Raw genomic sequence first — 26,652 nt, 5'->3', positions numbered from 1 at the left:
GAAAAGAAGAAACACTCCTATGTGACATTTCTGTCACAATATACAATTTCAATAGTCTGCATTATTAGAAAACCAATCTACCTTGCTTACTGACAGACTTAAAAGTCTACCCAAATCCAGAACAAGATTATTGTGAAAGCATTAAAAGCTTGAATTCGCAATATCAATTGGTCAGTGAGGTCTTTCATTTTGTTATAAATATGTATTATAGTATTGGCTTCTCGCAAAGTATTAAAGTAGATATTATATAATGTTAGAAATGCTTTTTGCTGTGTGGATGTAGTTTTCTCTCGTTTTAGCAAGAATGTTAGCAAGTGTGAGCAAGTAAGATAACCTCCAAGCTAACAGAGGATGAGGCCCAAGAAGCTGCTAATCAACACTTTGTCCAGAGAACAAAAGGGCCCAAAGGCTACTCCGCCCGGAGAACGGGCGGCCAGGAGGGTCCGAGAGCCGCTATCACCGCTCTGCCCGGGGGGCAAAGAGGCCCAAAGCTGCAATCAGCCCTGACTGTCTGGAGAATTAAGAGATCCACCCTACCATCGACTCTTACCTAGCGAGCCCAACCCCAAGAATCAAAAGAAATAAAACCACAAGGCCGAAGACTATGCATGCTCTAAAAAGGCGGACCCAAGGAGTGGCCATGCAGATCAATTCCTGGAAAAGTTTTAATATGAATAGAGAACAGACAGTAAAAATGGTATAAAAAGGACTCACCTCTAGCATCAGGTGTGCTCTTGGCAGAGCGCCAAGGCACCCGGCCGTTATCCCTTTGCTTTATTTTATGTGTCTCTTATTGTCTTTGTATTAAACTCTTTAAATTCTAACAGGAGAGTGAACCTCGTTTTTCACAATTTCAAAAACACTCAGAATCATTTTCTCTTCTCTGCTCCGAGAGAAAATGATAAGGGAAACAATTATTTCCTGTCTGGTTTCAAGTCCTCTTCCTATAGATTTATTCTCTTCAATTAAATTATCCAAATTGGAAAAGAGTGAGAAAGATCCTGACCTACAATCTCCAGAAAGAGGATTCATTAGTAAGGCAATTAAATTAAAAAGGAGAATGGCAGGAAGGAAAACCTTAATTTACAAATGCAAGCCTAAACTTAATTTCTAGATGTATTGGGTTTGCGTGGCAAGATTTTAGTAGCAGGGTTCCACGTTATAAATGTATTGTGATGTTGGCTTTTTGCATGCTATATAATTGTTATGAATGTATTGTGATGATGGCTTTTTGCATGTTACTTAATGTTGGAGAAACTTTGCCTAGGTTCTATTATGTAATGTATGGTATAGAATGTCTATTGTTTATGTAGTCGGTTTGGAGAAGGTGGGCAGAGAGTCTTCACATTCCTGGAGAAGAAGACCCGAAACCAGATGGAATGGAGCCAAGGAGAAAGATTAGGCTGATGGGATGATACTTAGTAAGGCCAAAGAATTCATGAATTATGCATGATGGTGATGAATATGCAATAAGCTATGTACTTTTAAATATGATCTTTTGGATGTAGAGGTGTGCCTTTGGCTCTGCCAAAGCACCCGGCCAGCCATAATACCCTTTTTGCTGTTGTCTCCTAATTGTCCCTTTTATTAAATTTTTCTTAAAATTTTACAAAGAGTGAACCTTGTTTTTCACACACAGGGGTGGCTTCTGTTCTCAAGATGTTCCCTTTCCCCTGTCTCTTCCGATAATGGAGGAACACTAGGAGAGATTATAAATTGGAATGACAAGTCACTGAAAATCACAATACTCACAACAGTATTAATAGCAAAACCAAAAAGTATACTAAAGAGAGTTTTACCCACAAAAGGGTATTCACCACTGAATGTTCCCCCCGACCCCCAATCTGAACAAAAAACAACAAAGAACTAGGACAAAACAAACCCCTCAGGAGCTTAGATCATTTGTTCCAAGCTGCCCATTGTTTTCTCCGAACCACTGTGCTTGGCTGTGTTCGGAAGTGTCCGTGCAGCCGCTTCCACTCTGGCTGGGGGTTTTGGGCTCCGCTGGGCCTCTCCCAGTGCTGAGTGGCAGTCCAGGTTCTCCTAGCGGAGCTCCCTAGTGTGGAGCAGGGGTGTTTGGAGCTCTCCGTTGCCGGCGCAAGACATTCTCCCACTGTAGTGGGGCTCTCTCCTGGTGCAAAGCGGCAGTGCGGTCCTGACCCCGGTGCCACACACTTTCCGGAGCGAGCCAGGCAAGATGGTGAACTTTCTGTTTCCGGCCCCAGCTTTTTTTCCTGCCAAAACCATGCCCCCAGCAATTATGTGGGTAGTATGGAATTAGTGCTAGAAACTCCACCCCCCCTTTTTTCTCTGTACCCAGGACAAGGCATAAACTGTCAGTCAAGTCCAGGGCTAAGTTCGGAAAGGGGCTCCACTCTGAACCTTGTGACTCAATGGGAGGGTCTCCCTTATCCCTTTTTATCCTTACCCTTACCCATCCCCACCCCCTTCCCCCAGCCTCCACATAGATAATTTCTGGGTTGGCTTTGGTTTTAGACTGATTTATATTTTAGTTTGCTTTTTCCCTGCTTGCTTTTAACATCTAGTAAGTAGTACAGTGAACCTTGCCAACAACCATTATCGCACTTTGTCATAGGTTAGCAAGCATAGTCCCGGAAGGGATGTCCTTGCTAAGGGGTGCTTACAGCTTCCTCTGAGACCTGATAGAACCTATCAGCTGGCCAGTTTGAATATGGACAATTCTTTAAGCCACTTAAAGTTGTGACCACCTCTGTGATACACACTTAAGAATAGACAAACTCCCCCCCCAAGCTCTCTCTCATTTCTGGTGCTGGGACAGGTGGCTGCGGACCCCGTGCGGCAGCCAGCGGGCCCAGCCCAGGCCCTGCTTGGGCCAGGCCGGGCCAGGCCGGGCCGGGCCATGGCCATCCTGGAGTCGATGGACCTGTTCCATCCGTGGAACCCCCCCACCACTGCCTTGCTGTGGGCAGCCAGATCGGCTTGGCTCTCCCCCCTCTCCACTGTGATAAGCTACATTCCAGCCACAAGGCCGAGGTGAGATTAACCCTTTTATTGCTGTGAAGAGCTGAAAACCTGAGGGAAGAGAAAGAGGAGATGCTTAAAGCTGAAATTCTGTTGTGAAGCTATGATATATCAGAGTATCCTGTTGTAATTTCATTAAGATATGTGGGGTGGAGTGTTCAACTCATAAGCAAAAGCACCTGCGCTGAGATAGGCAGATGCTGACACAGCTGTAATTTCATGAGAAGTTTGGACAGGGAGAGATGGAAGCGATGAGGACTTTTGCTCCAAATGGGAAAGGAGAAAACCTCAGTTCCTAGAGATGCTCCCAGAGATAGTCCTAATAATGAAGATGAGGAAGACCCTTTGCTCCCAGGGAAGGAGAAGGGCCTCTGTTCTTAGAGATGAAATGCTCCCAGAGATGGGTGAAGAGAACTTTTGTTTCTGAACGGCTCAACCTTAAAATTGTACCCCAAAAACTTCAAGAGTGGACCCTCGAAAGCAGTTGTGGGAAAAGCTGCAAGTCAGGGGAAGGGACTCACATGCGAGCAGAGAGACCTCTTCCCTAAATGGACTGAACAATATATGGAAGTGGGTGGCTGTCTCAGTTGTGATAATGTTTTCATAGCACAAGAAGAGACTTCTCTTTCTAAATGGACTGAACAAGGTTATTATGGAAGTGGTAAACAGACTGAACATCTTAAGGGTTGTCTTTTTACATTGTCAGTGGGAGAAGGGAGGAAGGTGGGGGGAGGAGGAGAGTTCTGAAGGTGTGGTATGATTTTTTTTTTTCTTCTTTTAGGTCTGTTAATAAACTTCTTTATATTCTTTCAAGTTTGGTGCCTGCTTTGCATTTCTCCTAACTCTTATCTCACAGAAGATAAACAGTAATGAGTATTTTGGACCAAACCACTACACTTTTATATTAAACCTGCTTTTGCCAATACCTTTGCTGGTGATTCTTTAAGCAACCTAAAACACTAATTCGTGATGTGGAAGGGACCCACACTGGGGCAGTTTGTGATGAAGTGTAGCCCATGAGAAAGACTCATGTTGGAGAAGCTTGTGGAGGACTGTTTCCCATGGCAGGGACCCAACATTGGAGCAGGGGAAGAGTGTGAGGAGTCCTTCCCCTTCGAAGGAGTGGCAGAAACAACGTGTGATTAACTGACTGAAATCCATATTCCCCATCCCCCTGTGCTGCTGGGGGGAGGAGATAGAGAAAATCAGAAGTAAAGTTAAGCCTGGGAAGAAGGGAGGCATGGGGGGAAGGCGTTTTTAAGATTTGGGTTCATTTCTCATTAAACTACTCTTGATTTGATTGGTAATAAACTCAATTAATTTCCCTTGAGTCTGTTTTGCCCATGGTTGTAATTGGTGAGTGATCTCCACGTCCTTATCTTGACCCATGAACTTTTTGTTATATTTTTGCTCCCTTGTCCAGCTGAGTAGGGGAGTGATAGTGACTTTGGTGGGCACCTGGTATCCAGCAAGGGTCAACCCATCCCACTATACTTCCTCATTACAGTCCTCTCAATTAAGGAAACATGGTGTATTCTAGAATACTTCATCATAGGAGAAGATACATTCAAAAATTAACAGGATCACTATACTTGGCTGTAGGAAAAGTGCACACCTAAAGCTTCAAGGTTTTCTCTATTTCTTCTATTCAATAACATGGAAGTTGTGTGGGCCTTTTTTTTAATACAATTTATTCCATAGAGAGAGAGACTGAAAGACAAATCTTTATAGCAAACAATGGCATTAGTACATTTGAAGTGGGCTACTGGAAAAGGACAGAAAAAAGATAAACCAGAATTCAAATGATTTTTTCCTTATAATTTATGAATTTTCATAAAGAAAATAGTATAGCATCACAAAGACAACTCCACTAATAGCTATTATTGGAATCAACTAAGGAGAGCCTTTGAAATTACTTGTCATTATTTGCTTTTTCAGCTCAAGATGCAAAGTAGTTCCACAGATTGAGGGCTTAGAAGATCACTACAAATAAAAACAAAATACAGAGATATAATAGGAAAAATCAGAAGTCTGCTTGCCCTTTTTAGAAAATAATGACAAAGAGCCAAGAATGATTAATTGAAGGCTAAAAATCTCCTATTTGTTGTGGCCTAACTGTCTTCAAGGATTTCACTGCCTAGTTATCACAAAGGCACTGAAAAGCAGTTTTACATTTAAAAAGAAACCTACAAGATCTTGCAAGATCTCCTGACTTCATAGCACACTTAGATTAGTAAGTGTTGGGAAGCAGAGAGATGAGAATGTTAATTTCCCATGATCATTCTACTCTCTAACATTGTTCAGTACTTGTTTTGCTCATTACCTCTCCCAATTATTATCCTTATCTCAAAATCCTCATGATCTGAGTCCCAGCACCAAAAAGATTGTAGTGGGTTGACCCTGGCTGGATGCCAGAAACTCACCAAAGCCCCTCTATGATTCCCCTCCACAGCTGGACAGAGGAGAGAAAATATAATGAAGGGTTCATGAGTTGAGATAAGGACAAAGATAACTCATCGTTTACCATCATAGGCAAAACAGCCTCGAATAAGAGATATTAACTGAATTTATTACTAACAAAATCAGAGCAAGATAATGAGAAGTAAAATAAGACCTTAAAAACACCTTTCCCCCCCCCCCCCCCTCCTCATTCCCAACTCTACCTCTTCCCCCCCAGCACAGGGAGATGGGGAATGGGGGTTACGGTCAGTTCATCACATGTTTCTGCTACTGCTCAGGGAGAGGAGTCCTTCCCCTGCTCCAGCATGGGGTCTCTCCCATGGGAGACAGGTCTCCCTGAACTTCTCCAAGGTGAGTCCGTCCCACAGGCAACAGCTCTCCACAAACTGCTGCAATGTGGGTCACTCTTCCACAGGGTCAGTCCTTCAGGCACAGCCTGCTCCAGTGCAGGTCCTCCACAGGGTCGCAAGCCCTACCAGGAAACCTGCTCCAGCATGGGCTCCTCTCTCCATGGGTCTGCAGCTCCCTGCCAGGAGCCTGCTCCAGCACAGGCCTCCCACGGGGTCACAGCCTTCTCCAGGCATCCACCCGCTCTGGCATGGGCACCTCCCCCACAGGCTGAGTGGATCTCTGCATCCCCCGTGGTCCTCCATGGGCTGCAGGGGGACAGCCTGCTTCACCGTGGTCTTCACCATGGGCTGCAGAGCAATCCCAGCTCCGGCACCTGGAGCAACTCCTGCCCCTCCTTCTCCACTGACCTTGGTGTCTGCATAGCTGTTCCTCTCACATATTCTCACCCTGCTCTTCACTGGCTGCAATTACATCTGTGCAATAACTTGTTTGTTTTATTCTTCTTCTCAAATATGTTATCACAGAGGTGTTACCACCACTTCTGATTGGCCCAGCCTTGGCCAGTGGCACGTCTGTCTTGGAGCTGCCTGTCACTGGCTCTGCCGGACATGGAGGAAGCTTCCAGCAGCTTCTCACAGAAGCCACCCTATGGGGAGAAAAAAGATAGAATTGGGTTGTGAGCTGTAAAACCTGCCTGCAGAGGCACATGGCAGCACAAAGGAGCACATGGTGGCACAGAGAAGCTTGTCTCCACCAGACCCTGGGGGGAGGAGGTGTCACACGGCAGACCCCTATGGATAGGAGCCTGCCAGGAGCTGACAGACATGTGAACAGCAAGTGATCATCCCATTGAAGGAAGTGTGTTGCTGATGTGGCAACACGGGATAGGTCACGTAGTGAGAATTACCATATAAGGAAATACTGTGCCTTAAGTGTATAAAACCAGCTCATTCCTTTGAATAAATGATTCAGATTCCCTGCCGGTCTAGGTCCATGCCTCAATCGCCGACACCACCCCTGTAGCCCTCCCATTACCAAAACCTGTCCATGCAAACCCAATACAGTTACTTAAAGGTTTTGTTTTGCATGCAAAGGGAATTTGCTGGCAGTAGACAGTGAGCCTCTGAGCACTGGGCAGAAGAGCTGAGTTTTTTATCATGATCAAACATTATTTATCAGGAGGTGTCAGTACTGGTGTGGTATGATGCTGACCACACTGGGGTTACTGACACCAGGTCAGTTCTTAATGCCCCTTGGCTTACAGTCAACTACTTGAAGCTGCATTCTGCTTCAATCCTGTAGATGTTTAGGGCTCAGTTGAAACATAGCCCTAGGATACCTAATAGAGCCCATAATCCAAAGTAACAAGATATCCTACTGTCTACCCCACAATAGACTACTAGCAGAGGCTGCTATTCCCTGAGAAGTGTGCTGGCCTACTACTGCTGGAAGTCCTGAAAACTGCAGAACTAAGGATTTCACTGATTTTCCTCAAGTAGCCAGTCATAGTGGCCCAGGAGTGTCTGCAAAATAATCTCTTATAAATCCCTAAGAACACAAGAAACTGATAGGTGAGGGGCAGCATAGTAAGATTCCAGCCATGCTAATTAAATGTCTGGGTGAACTGGCAACATAGCACATACACATCTTCAAGATGATGCTGCAGCATGCTCACTGTGAACTCACTAGCCTCAAAATCTCTGCCCACCAAGCAGAATGAGTCAGGGGTTTAAATGTTCTGCTAAACAAGGAAACTCATTTTCAGGGAGTACAAGAGCTCAGACTGCATGTATCAGCGCTGGAGAGCAGGAGTCAAATCCCAGCCATGCTTCAGCTGTGTTTATTCAGATCTGAAAATTATACATAACCTGCTGGTCACCACAAGCACGTAGGACAACATAGTCCCACAGGCTCCAAATCCTCATCTTGGTAAGATTAAGTCTGGCCATGGCCAAAAGCTAGACTATGATCAAAGAGAGAAGATATACTGTAAGTGCTGGGGATTATAAATTTACTTTATAAATTTACTTATAGAATACTAGAAATTAATTGGGTAAGTTTAAGTTTGATTGTAACTTACAGTTTAGCATGAGTGGGCTCTGCTCAAAACTTAGCAGAGGTGAACTCTAAAAGAACTCTGTCAGCATGAAGTGCTAAGCAGGGGAGGAAACAGAGGAAGACTGGATACCTTCAGATAAGGGTTGAGACCCTAGAGGGCCCCAAGGCTGGCCCAAGCTGGAAGATGAGCAGTTAATGGCCTGCCCAGGTGGACATGAAGAAAGAATCCAATGAAGTGGTAGAAGACCCCAGACCACAAATCACCATTGGATCAAGAGGCATGTGCAGGATGTGTGAAGAGTGTGTGAAGATCAGGTGCACAGACTGTGAGGGTATAAAGGCACAGGAATTTCTTTGTTTGGGTCCCTCTCTGGAGGCACCAGCCCGAGCTGAAATAAACCAATTCTGCCTCAGAAGCCAGGGTCTGAACTTTTCTTAAACAGATAGCAACCCAGATGGGATCCTAGGTCTCATCTCTGGATCATCCTGACTCCAAATGTCCATACTGCTGGCAGACAGGTGAGTTCATGAGGGCCCTTTGCAGTGGAAGCTTTCTCTCTAGAATGAGTTTAAATTCTGACACAGAGGCCGGTGGGATGCAGGTTCAAATCTGGCACTCCAAGGAGGCAGGTTCGAGTCCAGCCTTACTCTATAACAGATGACAAGGAGTTCATCTAAGAGAGGTTTAAGTCTTCTGAAAAACGGTATCTGTATTTTGGTAAAAAAGAAATTCAGCGTTCGAGTCCCTGAAATGAGGTAAAAAGGAAATTTGGGGTTAGAGTTCCTGAAACAAGGTAAAACTGGGGAATATGGCCAGAGTAGAGAAGGGGATGCCCTTGGCTGAAATCCTCCAGAATTGAAGAAAAAAACAAAACAAAACCAAAACAAAAGTCTGGAACAAAAGAGCCACTGAAAAAGTGCGCTATAGAATTGTGTCAGGAGGAGTGCCCATTCATCACTACAAAAACAAGGGTAAATCCATAGAAAACCTGGCCAGGTTGTAGTACACATTTGATCAAAACCATCTAACATCTTTAAGAATATCTTTAGAAAATCATCACTCTAATCATATGTGTTATTGGTTCATATGGGATAATTTAGCTTATGCAAGGAGAAAACCTAAAACAAAACTTGGAAAGCAAATGATGATTGCAATCACAGAACCGGTATCTGAAATGGGGGAGGATGTTCCTCTCTACACTGCAGCTGCTGCGGCTGTATCACCTGCTCCACTTGCTTTTGCTTCTACCCCCCACCTTTGCAAACTGCAACTGCTTCATCTCCTGCTTCTGTCGCTTCGCTTGCTGTCCCTTCACTTGCTCCTGCTCCTACCTCCCCGCTGCTGCAAAATGCAGGGCTATATCCTATGTCCCTGCACATGGTGCCAAATCCCGCTGCTAATGCAACCTAGGGCTCTGCCAAGTAATGCCCTAGTGTTAGTATTTTACAACCATTATCTGTGATCCTCAGGAGAATTAACAGCTTGGGGAAGTAAAATGCCAAGGCTAAGGGAGGATGCTGTTTAGAGTTGTTTCAAGTTTAAATGTATATATAGAAGCTCATGTGCTTTATTTTCAGCTTTTGTGATCCATAAGTAAGAAGAACCTAGCTGAAATCTAGTATGGTGAAAGTGTAAACATGTAAAAAAATACTGAGTGTAGCTACGTTTGTATATGATGGAAGGGAAGAAAGGGAAAAGGTGGAAGAATGAAAGGTGAAAAGAAAGATGAAGGAACAGGAGGCGAATTTATTGGTGACAGTGTTGGCAAAAAAAATTCAGGATAGAAACAGAGGATTGGAAATAAGAGCATATGGGGAAAATGTAATAGCTGAGGACACACCAGTGTGTCTCTTGGAAAGGGATCTGTTGCAGGCTTTGGATGTAGAAATAAGGTTGGCATCAGAAGGAATAGATTTAATTGTTATAGGAATGAATGAGATAAAAGAAAAATGAAAGAAGGTATAACCAGAAATGATTTTGGAATACTCTCAGAATTGAGAAAAGCCCCAAAGATATTGTGGAGCTGGAAGACCACAGATGTGGGACTACTGAAGTTGGCACAGCCCGTGTGGATAAAAACAATGAGGTGTTAGAAGACTGTACTAGTTTGAAAACAAAACCAGTGGGAGGCACCAAGTCAGAATAACAATTTAATGGGGAAATTAAAGAAAAGGAAAAACTAAAAGAAAACACTGGTTCAAACTGACAGAGTCAAGATACAACCTGACACCCTGTTAGGCAGGGTGGTGGTAGCAGTCCAGTAGAATGGTGGCTGCAGTCCTCTGAAGTGGTGATCCTGTAGAAAAAGGGTCTGCTCTTCCTCAGAAGGTCCAGTGGTGGCTGTGTAGCTCCTGTCCTCTGGAAATCCAGTGGAAAGGTTGTCTCTGGTGTTCAGAATCTCAGATTATATCCAGGATGGAATGCTTGGTTCCTCCCTCTGGGTGGAGCATCTCACAATGGGATGATGAGTCATGAAGCCAGGTGTTGATTAGGCTCATTAACAGAAGATAGTCCGGAGGGAGTTATCTATGAGTCATGCAGCAGGACAATGATGGGCAATTAACAGAAAGATAGTCTGGGGGGAGGAGGCAAGGAAACACTGCCCCACCTGATTTCAACGGCTCATGAGGATGGTAATAGAATACACTGCAACCCAGGACAAAGACCCCAGACCACAAATCACCATTGGACCAAGAGGCATGTGCAGGGTGCATGAAGAGTGCATGAAGATCAGGTGCACAGATTGTGAGGGTATAAAGGCACAGGGATTTCTTTGTTCGGGGTCCCTCTCTGGAGGCGCCCAGCTCGAGCTGTGATAAACTGACTCTGCATCAGAACCTAGGGTCTGAATTTTTCTTAAAACAGTAAGCATCCCAGACTCTTCCACTTGCAGTTTAGTTCTGGAGCATTCAATTCCTTCGGGAGAACAAGAGCCACGCAGTTGTTAAGGACAAATGGACCCTTTGCAGAAATTGCAGAAGGCCTTCTAACAGTCCTTGAAAGTCATTGTTTCTCAAGTTGTAACAACACTTTTTTCATATTTCACAGAAATGCTAAATAGCTGCTGCCAACATTCACCAAGCATTGCTCCTTGTACAAAGACATTAGTGTATAGTCATATCATACTCATGAGGTAGAGGAGCCATGAATACAGCACATATAGTACATAAGATAAGTCTGCAGGTATCCCAAGGGGTAGGTGCATATGGCTGGGATAGCTATTTCAATAATGTGCACTCTATTTGGATGCAAGTAAGTCCCTGACAACAGATGAAGGGACTTGCTTAACTATATTTAACACAGAAAATGACAGCAAAATTGAACATATGTGAACATGTCATCTGTGAATATCCACTGATGATACTTCAGTTTTGCTATTAAACAAATAATTACAATTCTCCCAAATAATAAATATCTAAACATTCCACATTTATTAGCTTGGCATCAAATTTAAATGACAATTTTGTTACATACCAGGAGAAAAAAAACACCAGACCACCTAAAGGTAAATTCCTGGACAGGTAAAGAATATATGATAGAGCATCACTGGATATACGTGGAAGATGGAGTTGCAGAGTTTGGATAGTTCTCTGTTAAAATGAAAAACATTCAGAAAGACAGACTGGACAAAGAGGCCAGAGTATCATTTCATTACTGAAAGAGAAGGATGAGAGGGAAAACAATAGTGTACTTATTTAGCAGAAAAAAATAAAAACAGGATTAAAATTGAACAAAGCATCAAATTAAAAGAAGAAATTCAACTGTCTACAAAAATGCTAGATGTGTAGGTGGTAAACCAAAAACTTGCTAATATACAAATTAAACAGGGAGGTATAATTGAAGCAAAGACTTACATGAGTCAAAATGCAGTGATTAACATTTCTGTGCTTCAAAATTGGCTTCTAGACAGTGATCTTTAAGGTTTTCACTTTAAAATCTAATAGACAGAAAGAATTGACACAAAACCTAGAACCATGTCAGATGACCAAGTCACAAGTGATTTGACAGACAACTGAGTGGGGCTCTTTAAACAGTTTAATGAAAACAGGAGGAGGTAATAGTCTCCCAGGGCAACATAACGGATGCTAAAAGTCTCAAGCAAATGACCTTGGAATGTCTGTATTCCAGAAATTATAATTTTCTAACAGAAAAGCACCATACAGAAATACATCTTATCATATTAAGAAAAAGAACTTGTGGCAGAACTGAAGTAAAAAGTAACTTTTAGAGGGAGTTATCATTACTTGATTACATTTGTTATGTGCAAGCAAAAAAAGTCCAAAACTAGTAGTACAAATACTTCATGTTTCATGAGAGATACTTGAACAAAAGCAGACAGAATTAGGAGTGAGAACAGCTGCAATTAAATTTAAAATGGGAACAACTAAGAGGCATTTCATAACATTTCATTAAATAGCTAGATGGCCTCAATCCCACAAAATAAGAAAGCCTGAAAAACAGTAAAAGGAGTTTGGATAAGAGGGGATGTAAAAAGAGAAAGTTGAAATAGGTAAGTCAAAACCTTCAGAAGTATTAAAAATCGTTAAGGGGGAGGGAGGGGGGGAGGGGAGTCAAATGAAGAACTAAAGGGTTCCAAAGACTGGGGGGGGGGAGCACTTTTTTGTTGTTTTTTAAACTTCATATTTTCATGCAAAAAAAATAATACTTAAAACTGTATTGGTCCTCTACTAAATGGATATGGCTCTTCATATTAACAGCAAAAAATCCACAGTTTGGAAATATTTCTCTTTTGGTTTTAGGGAAACAAAGATCATATTTAAAGTGACAATGAAAGTTTCCACTACAGCAGTTACTGAAGATGTTACAGAGCAGTTACTAAAGTTAGAACATTGTTGTTACTCAGTAAGTCAAGACACCTCATATCAAAGGGATAACTGACCAAGAAACCCTTCTGCCTTATAAATCTTGAAATACCACAAAAAAAACCCAAAAACCCAAGGATGGGAATGGGACATGGGAGAGATTGCATACCAAGAGTTAAGCAGTTACAACAGTTCTAGTGGTTTGGTTTATAAATACAGCAGTTTTGAGGAACTAGACTTCTGCTAAGCAACCGATTTGGTATCATACCACAAACAAACAGCACGCATTCATTCTTTAAGTAGTAAGTATTAAATTACATAAGAGAAAGCTCTCAGGCAGCTTTGTTTCTAATAGGATCCCAGTGATACTCCCATTCTGATAAGAAACTTAAATATCTTTACCCATGAGATTAAAAGAAAACCTCTTAACTTACTACTGACAATACCTGTAGGTGACACAAAAGCTGTGAACTGGTAAATTATGAAGAGGATATGATGATGTGAAGTAATTGGAATAACCTGTAAACCAGGAACAGGCAGAGACTGTGCTTCTGAATACAGGTAAATGTAAGGTTAACTATATAGGAATAGAGAAAGCAGGTTGCAAATGGTGAATGAACCCACCCTGAAAAGCAATTATTTTGAAGAATATTTTAGTTATGGTAGATAGCCATCTAAACATGAATAGTTTGATGCCATAACTAAAAAGGTCATTGTTTTCCTTGTACAAATCTCAACAGTGGCATCTCAACTATCACAAGAGAAGTTTTACTTTTGCACTTGTAGTAAAGAATGTATAAACCTCAGTGCTCATTTCTCATAGTCTGTAATTCAGAAGTGATGTTGGAAAGGATGAGAAAGATAACTATAAGAATGATTAAAGGATTCAAAAATTCACCCTACAATTAGAATTAGGAAATCAATTAATTTAGCTTCATGATAGATACAAAGATTAACGACTATCTTGGTCTCAGTTTCTAAGTGTCCATGGGTCATATATCTAATATCAGAGGTCAAAAAAGACAAAATATAACAAGTGACTAGAAGCAAATCCTGGACAAATTCAAGGTAAGAACAGGACAATGTTTCACAGGGGAAAATTATTTTTTATAACATACCAAGAATTGTGCAAGCATGTTGATCTGTTGTTGGAGTGAAAGCTTCTCTGGACTCAGGCCCAGATGGAAGCCAAAGCACAGGGGTTGAATTAAAACCTTTGGATAAGCTGAGATACATGAAGTCACACCAAGGTGAAATAGAAATATAGATTTTTAAATTTTAGGAGAAATATATGCTAAGTGCCTTAAACATTGAAAAGCTGTAGCAGAGACCTTAAACACAGTTCTTGCTGCAGCAGTGTTACCTATTCACAGAATTCTTTATTTTGGACAAAATATAGATAGAACTACACTGTTCACATTTTTTAGATAGTGTTCACATAAACAATAAGAGTTGATAGAAACTATATATGCAAATCTGTGTAATACCTATGCAATACTTATGTAAGACTTACGACTGTTAGAATTAGACCAGGATAGGTTAAGAAAACTGGAATCGTGTGTTAATCTTATTGGTCAATTAACAAATATAATCCACACTTCTGTAAAAAAAAAAATAATATAAAAGAAACTAGAATTAGAAGAAGAAGCTGTTTTCTGCCTGCTGTTTGCTGTTGCTGCTTGGCCTTATCATGTAACCCCCTTGAATTCTGCCTTCAAGAAAGCTATGAGACTATGAAATAAAGAACTTAGCAGAACAGCAGTCTCCTCTGCTCTCTTACCCTGGTCTGAGAAGGAAGGGTATCCCATCAAAGCTCAAAAATCTGTAAGAGTTTTTAGCTCAAGAGTGCATTTTTGCCTTTGTGGATCAAGATAAGGATACTTTACTAGGTGAAGAAAAAGCTACATGTGTAAGTAAAGCAAAAAGAGGCATTAATTCACTGTTTTGACACTTTCTGGGCCTCAGCATGTACAATGCTATTTGGGAAGACAAATGCTATTTCCCCATTCCTCCTTCTTTCACAGAGCTTTTATTGCTGAGCACAACATCCTACCAGCCCCCCCCCCCCCCCCTTATTGACTTGAGGTTGGGGATGGAGGAAGGGGGGGTGGGCAGAGTGGGGGAAAAAAAGATAAAATCTTGACACTGTGAAAGCACTGCTCAGCAATAGCCAAAACATTGATGATATCGACACTGGTTTAGTCATAAATCCAAAACACAGTATGATACAGGCTTCTATGAGGAAAAGTAACTCCATCCGACCCAGATACAGCATTGAATTTTTATTGCTAGTATTGCCCTGGTCTATGAGATGAAGTGGCACCCATAATGCTTAGTAAAGCCAAAATCAGAGTTAAAAAAAAAAAGTCCCATATTAGATCCTCAGTTTCCCAAGCCTGATAGGTTCCTAAAACCACCTGACACCTTTCCCAACTTTCATGCATTTGAGTTTTTCTGGCCTTATAAGTTAGTATTTGCTGCTACAGAAACCTTCTGTCTTTCTGGCTGAAACCCATTTACCAAGAAACATGGATAGTAGTTTCAGGAATTCTTATCCAATGTTCTCTAACATGACCAAGAAAATTAACATTCAGATTAACAATTTAAGAGTATAAATTGGGAGAGGAGTGGTTAGAGAATAGCCCTGCTGGGCGTGCAGGTCAGCAACAGGCTCAATTGGAGTCAGCAGTGTACCCCAACAGCCAAGAGGGCAAAACACATCCTGGAGTACATCAAACACAGCATAACCAGCTAGTCCAAAGAGGTGACTATCTCTCTGTATTTAGCATTGGGGTGGCCTTACCTTGAGTATTGTGTGCATTTCTTGGCCCCACAATTAAAAAAGGATTTGAAGGTCCTTGAAGTGCCCTCAGAGGAGGGCAACAAAGCTGGTAAAAGGGCTAGAAGGCACATCCTGTAAGGAGCGGCTGAGGACTCCAGGTTTGTCTAGTTTGGAGAAATGGAGGCTGAGAGGCAACCTCATGGCTCTCTGAAGCTTCCTAAGGAGGGGAAGTGGAGAGGGAGGTGCTGATCTCCCTGGTATCCAGACAGGATCACAGAATATGCTGAGTTGGAAGAGACCCACAAGGATAACCAAGTCCAACTCCCAGCCCTGCACAAGACCATCCCCAAGAGTCATACCATGTGCCAAAAGTGTTGCCCAAACACTTCTTGAACTCTGGCAGGCTTGGTGCTGTGATCACTTCCCTGCAGAGCCTGTTCCAGTGCCCAACCACCCTCTGGGTGAAGAACCTTTTCCTAATATCCAACCTAAACATGCCCTGACAACTTCAGGCCCTTCCCTTGGGTCCTGTCACTGGTCATCACAGACAAGAGATAAGCCCTTCCTCTTCCCCTCACAAGGAAGCTGTAGACTGCGATGAGGTCTCCCCTCAGTCTCCTCCAGGCTGAACAGACCAAGTGACCTCAGCCGCTCCTCATACGGCTTCCCCTCACAGCCCTTCACCATCTTCATTGCCCTCCTTTGGACACTCTCTAATAGCTTAATGTCTTTCTTATATTGCGGTGACCAAAACTGCATACAATATTCAAGGTGAGGCTGCCCCAGTGCGGAGTAGAGCAGGACAATCACCTCCCTTAACTGGCTGGTGATGCTGTGCCTGATGCACCCCAGGACATGGTTGGCCCTCCTGGCTGCCAGGGCACTGCTGACTTATATTTAACTTGGCATCGACCAGAACCCCCAGTTCCCTTTCTGCAGAGCTGCTCTCCAGCCTCTTGTTCCCCAGTCTGTCCGTACATCCAGGGTTGCCCCATCCCAGGTGCAGAATCTGGCACTTGCCTTTGTTGAACTTCATATAGTTGGTGATTGCCCAGTCTTCTAATTTGTTGAGGTCTCTCTGCAGGGCCTCCCTGCCTTCAAGGGAGTCAACAGCTCCTCCCAGTTTTGTATCATCTGCAAACTTGCTTAGTAACCCTTCCAGTCATGCGTCCAAGTCATTTATGAAGATGTTGAAGAGAACTGCCTCTAAGATGGAGACCTGTGGAACCCCACTAGTGATGGGTCAGAAGCTTGATGTTACCCCATTCACCCATGAGTCAGTTGCTCACCCAGTGCATGACGTGCTTATCCATCTGTGTGCTGGACATTTTGTCCAGAACGATACTATGAGAGGATGTGTGGGAATGGTTCAAAGCTGCACCAGGGGAAGTTTAGACTGGACATTAGGAAGTGTTTCTTTACCCAGAGGGTGGTCAAACAGCAGAACAGGCTTCCCAGAGAGGTGATCAATGCTCCAAGCCTGTCAATGTTAAAGAGGCATTTGGACAATGCAGTTAATAACATGCTTTAACTTTTGATCCACCCTGAAGTGATCAGGCAATTTTTTAGACTAGATGATCATTTAAAGTTCCTTCCAATTGACCTATTCTATGCTCAAATTTAGCATGAAGGAAAAAAAAAAAACCAAAACCCACAGATATATATTGCTCCTAGAACTTCCCGAGGAACTTTGAAAACTTTTCAAACTATAGTTTCACTTAGACTTATGCCCCTCAGTATTAATTATCTTATTTCTTTGCACAGTGTTAACACAATACTTAAAGCCTGTTGCCCACTTACTTCTCTGATTTTAACAGTACTATTTATATGGCTTCATAGTATTTCCAATATTCAAGTGCTTCCTCAGTTTTTATATTACTTTGTTGCTCTTGATTCTTGCAAGTTAGACTTTTTAAATAAGTAGAGCAAATAACAGTTGAATGTTGAAAAACTTCCCATAATTTAATTAGCAACAGCTGCATACAATCTTGTTCAAGTATGAGAACACGTTTCCTTGAGTGTTAATCCATTCAGCAGAGCAAGAAACACATCTACCTTATCATGCTCTCCCTTCCTGGGATTAATTTTGCAGATTGTCATATTACTTCAAAAGAAATGCTGTTGCTTATTAAATTACCATTGCCTTTACACACGAAACATAATTTGAAGTAGCTAAAAACACAGAAATATTTCTTAACATTACAATATATACCCCAAAGTCCCTTCTCAAGACAGTCCTCTGTTTATCATGTTTCCCTCCTGTACAAATTCAACAATGTTTTTAAAAGGAAGTACAAATTTGGGGTCCCTTGATTTTTTGACATATGAGCAAAACTAAGTTGGTCAGAATTCTTTGACTATTTAGGTTCTAAACTACTTTCCATTAACTACAGTAGATGACTTTTAAAGAAGGAGGAAAATCAAAAGAAAATAACCCAGAAGAAAATCCTTTATAAGGGCTAAAAATAAAACATTCCTTTATCATGCATTAAAAAATTAATATGCTCTTTTCCAGCAAATGTGAAATCATGATATCACATATATATCAAGATGATGATTCATGTATTCCTCAAAACCAGTTATTTTTATAAATTGATATATATGTCTGTTGGGGTCTCCCCCCCTGCCATGGAGCCCTGGGAGATGGGCCCTGGGAGGGAGACATGGGGTTTCCCTGCCCCTGGTCAGCCTCATTCACGATTGGTTGGTTTGTGTTCCCCGGTGTGGCCAAGGACCCTTGGGTCCCGTGACCGCAGACTTCCTGAGCAGAGCCCCGGCCATGCGGCTGGAGAAATAAACATCTCTGAAACATCTACCACGAATCTGTCCATATATACTTCCTTTCCACGGGAATCCTGGTTTGATATATGCGTGTAACAGTAATCCCCGCTGTAACAAACTGGTGGGGAATGCGGGCAAGACACCAATCCCTGAGGAAGATTCGTGAGTAAAATAACCACTCTAGACCTCTCTCTTCTCATCTTGGTTTGGATATTCTCTCTGGACTATGGAAGAATCGTGGGAAATGGGGCTCTCTGAGCCACAGAAAAAAATGTATCTAGAAGTTAAAGGAATCCTTGAACAACAAAACAAAAAAGTAATGCAACCGGGAGATCTAGAACACTTTTTCATCTGGCTTTTCAAAAGGTTCTCCGATATTTCTCGAGACTTACTTTTTGATATCGAACCTCCTGTATCTTGTGAGGGGTGTTTCTGGGACGAGATCTGGGATAAAGTATGGGATCAAAGAGAAGCTTTCCGTGCATACCTTATAATCAGGGAAGCTCTTGAGGAGCATTTGTATGGTCTCATTACCCCTAAAGCAGAAGATCATACTAATCCTGTGGCCGAGGCCACGCGGCTGCCATCCTGGGAACACATGACTGCAGCCATGCCGGTGGAGATGCCTGCGCTGGATGCGCCCAGCCCCCTCGGGAGCGTGCGCCTTATTGCGGACTCCATCCCTGTCTCGGGGTCCCCGGCCATGCGACCGCAAGTGAGGGAGCGATGCTGCAGGCGCCGCAGGTGCCGTGGGCCACGAGCAGCCAGGAACCGGGCATCGGCGTGGCAGGCCGCTCTGAGCAACTGGCTCGGAGAGCCCTGCGGAGGGAGAAGCGGCGGTTTCCACAGTGACACGGGAAGCCGCGCAGTGCAGCGCCGAGCCGAAACGGGGCCGCACTCAAAGCAGCGTGGAGTTTGTGGAGCGGAACCACTCACAGGGCACAGAGCCAGCGGCGATGGCAACACGGGGCCGCGCAGAGCCCAGACACGCACCGGAGCAGCGCCGCTCGGAGGGCGTGGAGCAGCCGCAACGCAGGGGCCCGGCCGAGACGTCGGAGTCGGCGAGGCGGCGGCCACGCGGGACCAGCAGCCACGACAAACACGCAAGCACGTGATAGGAGGAGTTGTAGCCATGAAACTCACAGGAACTGTGAAATGGTACAATGTAAAAAACAACTATGGATTTATAACACGAGATGATACAGGGGAAGATTTATTCATCCATAGAACTGCTATTAAAAGGAATAACCCTAAAAATTACCTGCAAAGTGTAGGAGATGGGGAAGTTGTACAATTTGATATAGTGCAAGGAAAGAAGGGTTTACAAGCAGCAAATGTTACTGGGCCTGGAGGTATTCCAGTCAAAGGCAGACGTTATGCACAAAATTATAAACAATATCCATCCCAGCAATTTCCCTACCCACAGCCTACTTCCCCCTTTTACCCTATACCCAATATGAACCCCTTCCTAAGTTTACCCTATCCCCAGTTTATTCCTAATCTGTTTTTCACCCCATGGCTTCCCTATACAATTCCATTTCCCTACAATTCCTCTCCGATGGCGAGGGGGGGATGAAAAGGGGGAGGGAAGAAATTAAACCCTCTCCTGCCTCAGTTTCCCCACAAAGCATGCCCGGAGAGTTCTGTCTCCCTTCTGTCAGCCCTAAGATGTTCCACAGAATCTGTTTGGACATTTAAAGACTCAGGAGGGTGGCTTGTTTTGTCTTGAAACTGTTCTTGTTATGTTTATCCAGTTGTTTTCATTCTCCTTTTATTAAAATAAAATGGGTGAGATGTTGGGGTCTCCCCCCCTGCCATGGAGCCCTGGGAGATGGGCCCTGGGGGGGAGACATGGGGTTTCCCTGCCCCTGGTCAGCCTCATTCACGATTGGTTGGTTTGTGTTCCCCGGTGTGGCCAAGGACCCTCGGGTCCCGTGACCGCAGACTTCCTGAGCAGAGCCCCGGCCATGCGGCTGGAGAAATAAACATCTCTGAAACATCTACCACGAATCTGTCCATATATACTTCCTTTCCACAGGACTCCTGGTTTGATATATGCGTGTTACAGTAATCCCCGCTGTAACATATGTCTATATATATAATAGATCAGTGTTTGTCATCCAGAATCAAATTACATAACCTTAGAAACAGCTTCTCCAAACTAAGATATACTTACCAATCTAGTTTCAACAGACATCAACAAGAGATATATTAAGTATTTGCTTGTTTTCTAATCATAAATACATACTGTTGTAATTACCTAAACTTATTTGCAAGTGTTCAGTGCAAGTATAAGTATGGATCAAATACAAGATAATAAGAAAAGGTTGCAATTCTCTTTCAAAATAATTACATTTTCTGCTTTAATGAAGAGCAAAGAAAATAGTCAATTAGGATATGCTAATCAATACCAACATTTTTAAATTGTGCACAAAAAATTCTGAAATGTGTAGTATCAGTTTATCTACTTATATAAGTAGATGGGACTATTTGCATACATATTTCAGATTACAGCAGGGAAGATTGATTGTTGGCTTGATGGGCCCACTTCCTCTTCAAGGTTTTTGAAGTCTAAGTCTGCTAATTTACAGAGTTCTGTACACAAATCTTTCATTCAGCTACCACAGGTATACAAATAAAACCCTACAACGTATATATATCCTATAGGTTTGGAGAAAAAACAAAGTCTTCCACTTAAGACTAGTTGCAATTCATGCTAAATTCAAATGACTTACCTCCCACCTGTTTCCTTTGGTAACATATAGATAATGAAAAGATACTCATATTTGACACCTTGCTTCACTGATTCATCTGCTATTTCAAATGAAAAGAACACCTTTGCCTTAAGAGTCATGTTTTGCACGTCACAATACCTGCAAGCATTATACAAAATAGTAAACATACTGTCAAGCCCTCCAATACCTAATTTTGCCAAAGCTTATAGATATTGCTGATTATTTTCTTAGATACTCCTGATGAGATAATAATGCATAACATAAGTATATACAGTGTACAGGCATATTATGTCCAGTAGTGAAGGTTTACGGCTACAAAATAACATTTAAGCCCAAACATTGCTTTCTGAGACCAGGTAAAACTTCCACTGATGGCAGTCAAAATTATATACATAGAAGGTTAGATCTCATGCCTCTTGCTACTTAACAATAAATATGTACATACATGCTTAAAATACAAGCATGCAGAATACTGTACATTGTTTGGTGCTGACCAATATAAAACAGTAAAACACATGGGGGGTTTTTTTGGTACTATAGCAATATATGTATTTACAACAGCAAACAACAAATAAATGTTAACAACTTTATGCTCTGGAGAGCAATCATAAGGTTTTACAAAATGTTCAGTAGTAATGGAATACAGAAGAATTTCAAAAATAGAGGAGATAAAAACCAAATTCAGTGGAAGACTGAATTTGCTCCAAAGTACATTAAACATTGCAACCAACTTGTGCTAGCTGAACTATTTTCAGTGCATATGCTAGAGTTCTCACTTTTTAGAATTACAATAGTAACAGATACTTTGCTTAATTTTTTACAGTAGATTAGAACAGGACAATGATGTTCCATGCAGTACCTAAAAGTGGTATTTTAATGTTTAATCATGGAGAGAGTTTATTTTTAAACTAATAATTTTTAAAAATCTTACCATGCAAAAAGTTTTCCAGAAATTACTTTCAACATTTTAAACTCTGATCCCATGAAAAGTAAAAACGTCATTAATACACAAGAAAGGTGCACACAGCATAATGTGTGTCACACAGTAACAGTAACCAACACGTTTTGGAGGGAAATATTTCACTTTGCAAGGAAGCACTATAATTTCTACAAGTTAAGGAGGGGGAAAAAATCCTCCATTCTGACCCAGAATTTTTTCTTTATATGTGCTATGCGTGCATTTGTATGTACATCTAATTTTTAAACAAGAACAAAAAATATGGCTGTCAAACCGGGACAATGGCATAGACATGCTCATTTGTTCCTTAAAACCTTTTTATTTAATACCTTTTACTTTGCACTTGCAACAAGTTCAAAAAGCACGTGGTCGGTTAACACAGCTCAGCTTGTGTTCTCTCCTTATGATCAAAAGGATATACCTTTTGTCCCATGTTCAAAAGCCTTTAACCCACTTAGGCTTCTAAGTCCAAGAACACTTTTCAATGTGGGACTGAGAAGTTGGCACTTTTAAAAAAAGTTTGCCTTACATTTACATAAAATAAAGCACTACTGCTACTTTAAGTTTTGATGGCTAAAGATACATAATGGGACAGTAAAGGTCAAGTCAATTAAAAAAATGGATGGCAAACAACTTCAGACATTTATTTCCCAGTCTCCCCATTTTAATTATTATTTTCCTATTTTTAAAATGGTTTTGTCCATCCCAACCATATGAATTACCCAAACAAATAACACAAGCTTAAGAACTAAACAAATGACTATGCTAGGGAAGCAGTGAGAGTGACTGAAAGTACTGTCAGATACCTAAAAGAAACCCACTAATTTAAACAAATTTTTAGAAAGACTGAGTTTTGGTTTGTTTAGGGTTTTTTAATAAATTGAAACTTGAATCTCTACCCAACCCTGTGACTTCAACAGTGGCTTACTGCTATACTGCATTTTACGATATTAACTGTTAAACAGCTGCACATGCACAAACACTTTCAATCAAATATGTGACTGCAGCTGACAAAGTACAACACGAAAAATGTGTACACAGTAACAATTTCTATACTGATTTCCACTCAAATACGGATATGCTATTAAGTATGAAGCAGAACATTTACCTCGGTTTCATGTACATCATGCTTACACATTCAGAAGCACGGCTTATACAGATACTGATATATGAAGAAAACCTTCATACAGGCAATCAGTGTGTTTTCTTCAAAGCTTTCTAAGTGACAGCTTCTTAACTATTTGCTCTGAAAACACTTTATTTCATTTGATCTAAAAGTAATGCCACAATTAGGCCCTAATCTACCATTACCATACATTTACCATTACCAGTAGGTGGATCTTATAAAACAATACAAGATCTGCACTACTGATTGTGGAATGAAATCTCTGAATTCCTTCTCTGTGTGGTATATGTTAGCACCATTCAGTAAGTTTCATGCATTTTTAAAAACTTGGGAGAAACCGCTAGCATTACTGCAAGAAAACCAGGAAATGCAGCAACAATTTGGACCCGAGTAATAAGTCAAACATCAACTGCCTCTCCTGTAGCAAATGCATATAGTTAAGTAATAATACTTAAACAGCCATAAAATTTAAAAAATGCAAGCTATCTGTCCTCTATTTTATCTTGGTTTTGGATCTTGAAATAGCCACAGCACACACTTCCATCAACCCAAAATTAGGCCAAAATGAGACAGAATATTATTACTGGTAGCATTGTATGTCTCCACCCCTTCTTTTTCCACATCAGTTAAGGATGCCAATACCTTTCTCCATATACAGAAGACAAACTGTATTATTTAAAGTAGAAAATAACACAATCATAAGCAAGCATTAAAATAAATTCCAAGTTCCTTTCAAATCACTTTACAGGCAGTTTATTCCCCCAATATAAATAATTACTTTCATGTACCTGATCCAAGACAAAAGTCTTTGGCATAAACACCCCACATCCACTTGGAGCATTCCCATTCACCCAAATACTGGTGCAGACATATTTCAAGGCCTGTTAGTCTACAACAGAAGCTGTATTACCACAAGAACTACACAGTGTAGTAGAGCGCCTCAGATACAGACAAATGTGTTTTAATTCAAAAAGATGATTTTAAAACAAGCCAAATTCCTATTAAACAAACATTGCCTTTGCACACTTGTGGCTCCAAAATAACAACCTGTTTTAATTAAAGATAAATTATACTATAGATTTTATTTCCGGAACAGTGGGTGGATTGCAAAGGTCTTAAAGATCCTGCTATTCACCAGTATACTTTAAGGTTACTCTTCACCTTCATGGGTGCATCTTGGTCTTTATGATTTCTTTCTCCTTTTGCTTTAAAAGTCAGTCTACAATCTGGGCATAAGCCCCTTATCCCATTTTGCCTCATTAAATAAAAATCACAATGAAAAAAATGCAACCGGTGACCCAGCAACCTAAGACTCACAGAACAATGCCCCAGAAATCTGCAAAGCAACCCCCCTGCAAGTACTTTCATTAATCTGCTTCCTAACCATCAGTCTCCTACACCCATCATCGCCGATATTCCCCCAACACTCCCTCCACTGACCAGCCATCCTTTCCCTCTCCATTTTGGAAGGACGGGTTCCCTACCATATCAAACCCACCCACAGGAACCACGGTTATTTACCCAGCTACAAGCACCTCGGCAAAGCCTGCACACGAGCGCGCACACACAACGCGGTGGCGGAGGAACTACGAGCGGGTCACTGCCACCATCGCCACGGCCGCTCCGCGGTGAAGGTGGCAGGCGCCTGGGAGAAACCGAACCGACCACGCCATGTAATGCACCAGGGGGCCACCCGGACAGAGCCCGGGGCGGCGATGTCTGGGCTGCACCCCCAGCGGCACTTAAGGCGTGTGTGCTGACGGCGGCCCACACTCACCCAGCAGCAGCAGCTTCAGTTCCCGACGGGCGTCCCGCTTGTCCCGGCGCAGCTGCCGCTCGATCTCGTCGTTGATCCGCCGGGCTTCCTTGGCTTCTTCGCTCAGGCAGCACGCCATCATGGACTCCAAAGTCATTCTTCCTAACTGGTTCAGACACAACCCCCACCCTAAAAACGCGCGCGCACACACACCCCACCAGAGCACCAGCCCCGGGGGACACAGAGGCTCTCTGCCCGGAAGTCCCCACCCGGACACTGTAGGGCAAGTGCAGCGAGCTGCCTCGATGCCACACACAGATAAGGAAAAAGAGAGCGGGCCCCCAGTAGCACAAATCCCCCCGTTCCCTGCCTCAAATAGTCGCCGCTTCCAACTCCTCCTCTAAATTATGCACCAAGGAACATGAAAACATCCACCACTGCAGCCGTGGCGGCAGCAGTGCTTTCTTCGCGAGCCAAGCTGCTCAGCACAAATACCCCTCTCCCTCCTTCCCTCACTACTACTTCTGCTTCTGCCTCTGCTACCGCTGCCACCACCCGAGTGTCCCTCGCAAACTACACCCCCACCGCCCTCCGAAATAACCAGCCCCCACGGAAATGCTAATGTCTGTTAATCCCTCCCCTCCTCCTCAATAACGCTTCCCTGTCGCTCCTTCTGTCCTAAAGCGAGAGTTCGGCTCCTCCGAAAGTGGGCAAGGCCGCCGCCACCCGGCAATCTCAGCGTGCGCCTGGATGGAGAACTTCCTTACGATGAACCTTTTTTCCAGGCACGGTCGCTCGCCCCTGTCGCGAGTAGAACTGCTGCTGAAGAGCCGTCACGGCTCGTTCCTGCCCTGACAGTAAGAAAGAGAGGGGGGACGAGTACAAAGGGCTCCACCAGAGAGGAAGAGAAGGCAAGTGGAGACTGGGGCATGCACACTGTGAGCCCAGCTCGACGGGCTTTTCAATGGCTTATCTCTGCGGGCGTGGTGAGGTAGAAATATGGCGGACTGTCTCTCTTGCTGCCTCTGCCACTCTTCCCCTGCGCCACTGCGCGATGGGAATAAGTAGCTGTAGGAGCCAGGAACTCCCGGGATGCAGCTCCCGACCATGCGCGTTTTATTTGCTTTTGATAGCTTTGGTTTTAGTCGATAAATGCACATTTTTATTTTACCCTTCCACTCTCTTCCTAGAAGAGATGCCTTTGGTTCATAGAAAAAGGGGGAAAATGTAATAATTTACACGAAGGGGGAAGAATCTTCACCTTCAGATGGCAATTAAAATGTGGGGGATAAAAATATACTAGACACTAGTAACTTTTTTATTCCGGTAATCCTGAAAATGAATAGTTGTCATATATAGAAGAAATAAAAGATGTTTACAACAGATAAAAACAGTAGTATACTTCCCTTGCTTGTAAAAACCTAATATTCTATAATTTCAAGGCATCGATATACCGCATTTTATATTCTGTTGTTGTAACCTTTATTCAACCAATGCTTTTAGCTACCATCCTTTTTCACAACCCCAGACCAGCTTGCCTTCAATTCCAGTACTAGAAAGCCTGTCTTTAACACATAGCCTTTAGTAGCTCCCAGAGTGATAGCACACGATGGACATATTAAGTTCTAGTTTTTGTGGATTTGTAAAATATTTCAAAATTCCTACAGCTGCCCTACATTTTCCCACCTCCATATTAAATTAAATATCTGGGAATGTTGAAAAATCTCCCAGGAAAGTCATAGTAGTCTATTAGGTAGTTAGAGGGGTGCATCACTCTCCATCTTTTAGTTTCATATGCAATGTCCTCTCTAGCACCTG

At 42.5% G+C, this 26,652-nt stretch overlaps 1 protein-coding gene across 1 annotated transcript in view; it reads right to left on the bottom strand.

Annotated features, from left to right (window-relative positions):
• LOC116437442 (guanine nucleotide-binding protein G(q) subunit alpha) overlaps positions 1 to 24,991 on the bottom strand; it is a 217,225-nt gene extending 192,234 nt beyond the window's left edge. Inside the window, exon 1 of the mRNA XM_032095085.1 lies at positions 24,856 to 24,991. Within this exon, the coding sequence (XP_031950976.1) occupies positions 24,856 to 24,991 (136 nt within the window). The remainder of the gene's footprint in view (positions 1 to 24,855) is intronic.
• Between the last annotated feature and the right edge of the window lie 1,661 nt (positions 24,992 to 26,652).

The sequence above is a fragment of the Corvus moneduloides genome, chromosome W, assembly GCF_009650955.1.
Source record: "Corvus moneduloides isolate bCorMon1 chromosome W, bCorMon1.pri, whole genome shotgun sequence".
Lineage (NCBI taxonomy): Eukaryota > Metazoa > Chordata > Aves > Passeriformes > Corvidae > Corvus > Corvus moneduloides.
This window is presented reverse-complemented; position numbering and strand designations above follow the sequence as displayed.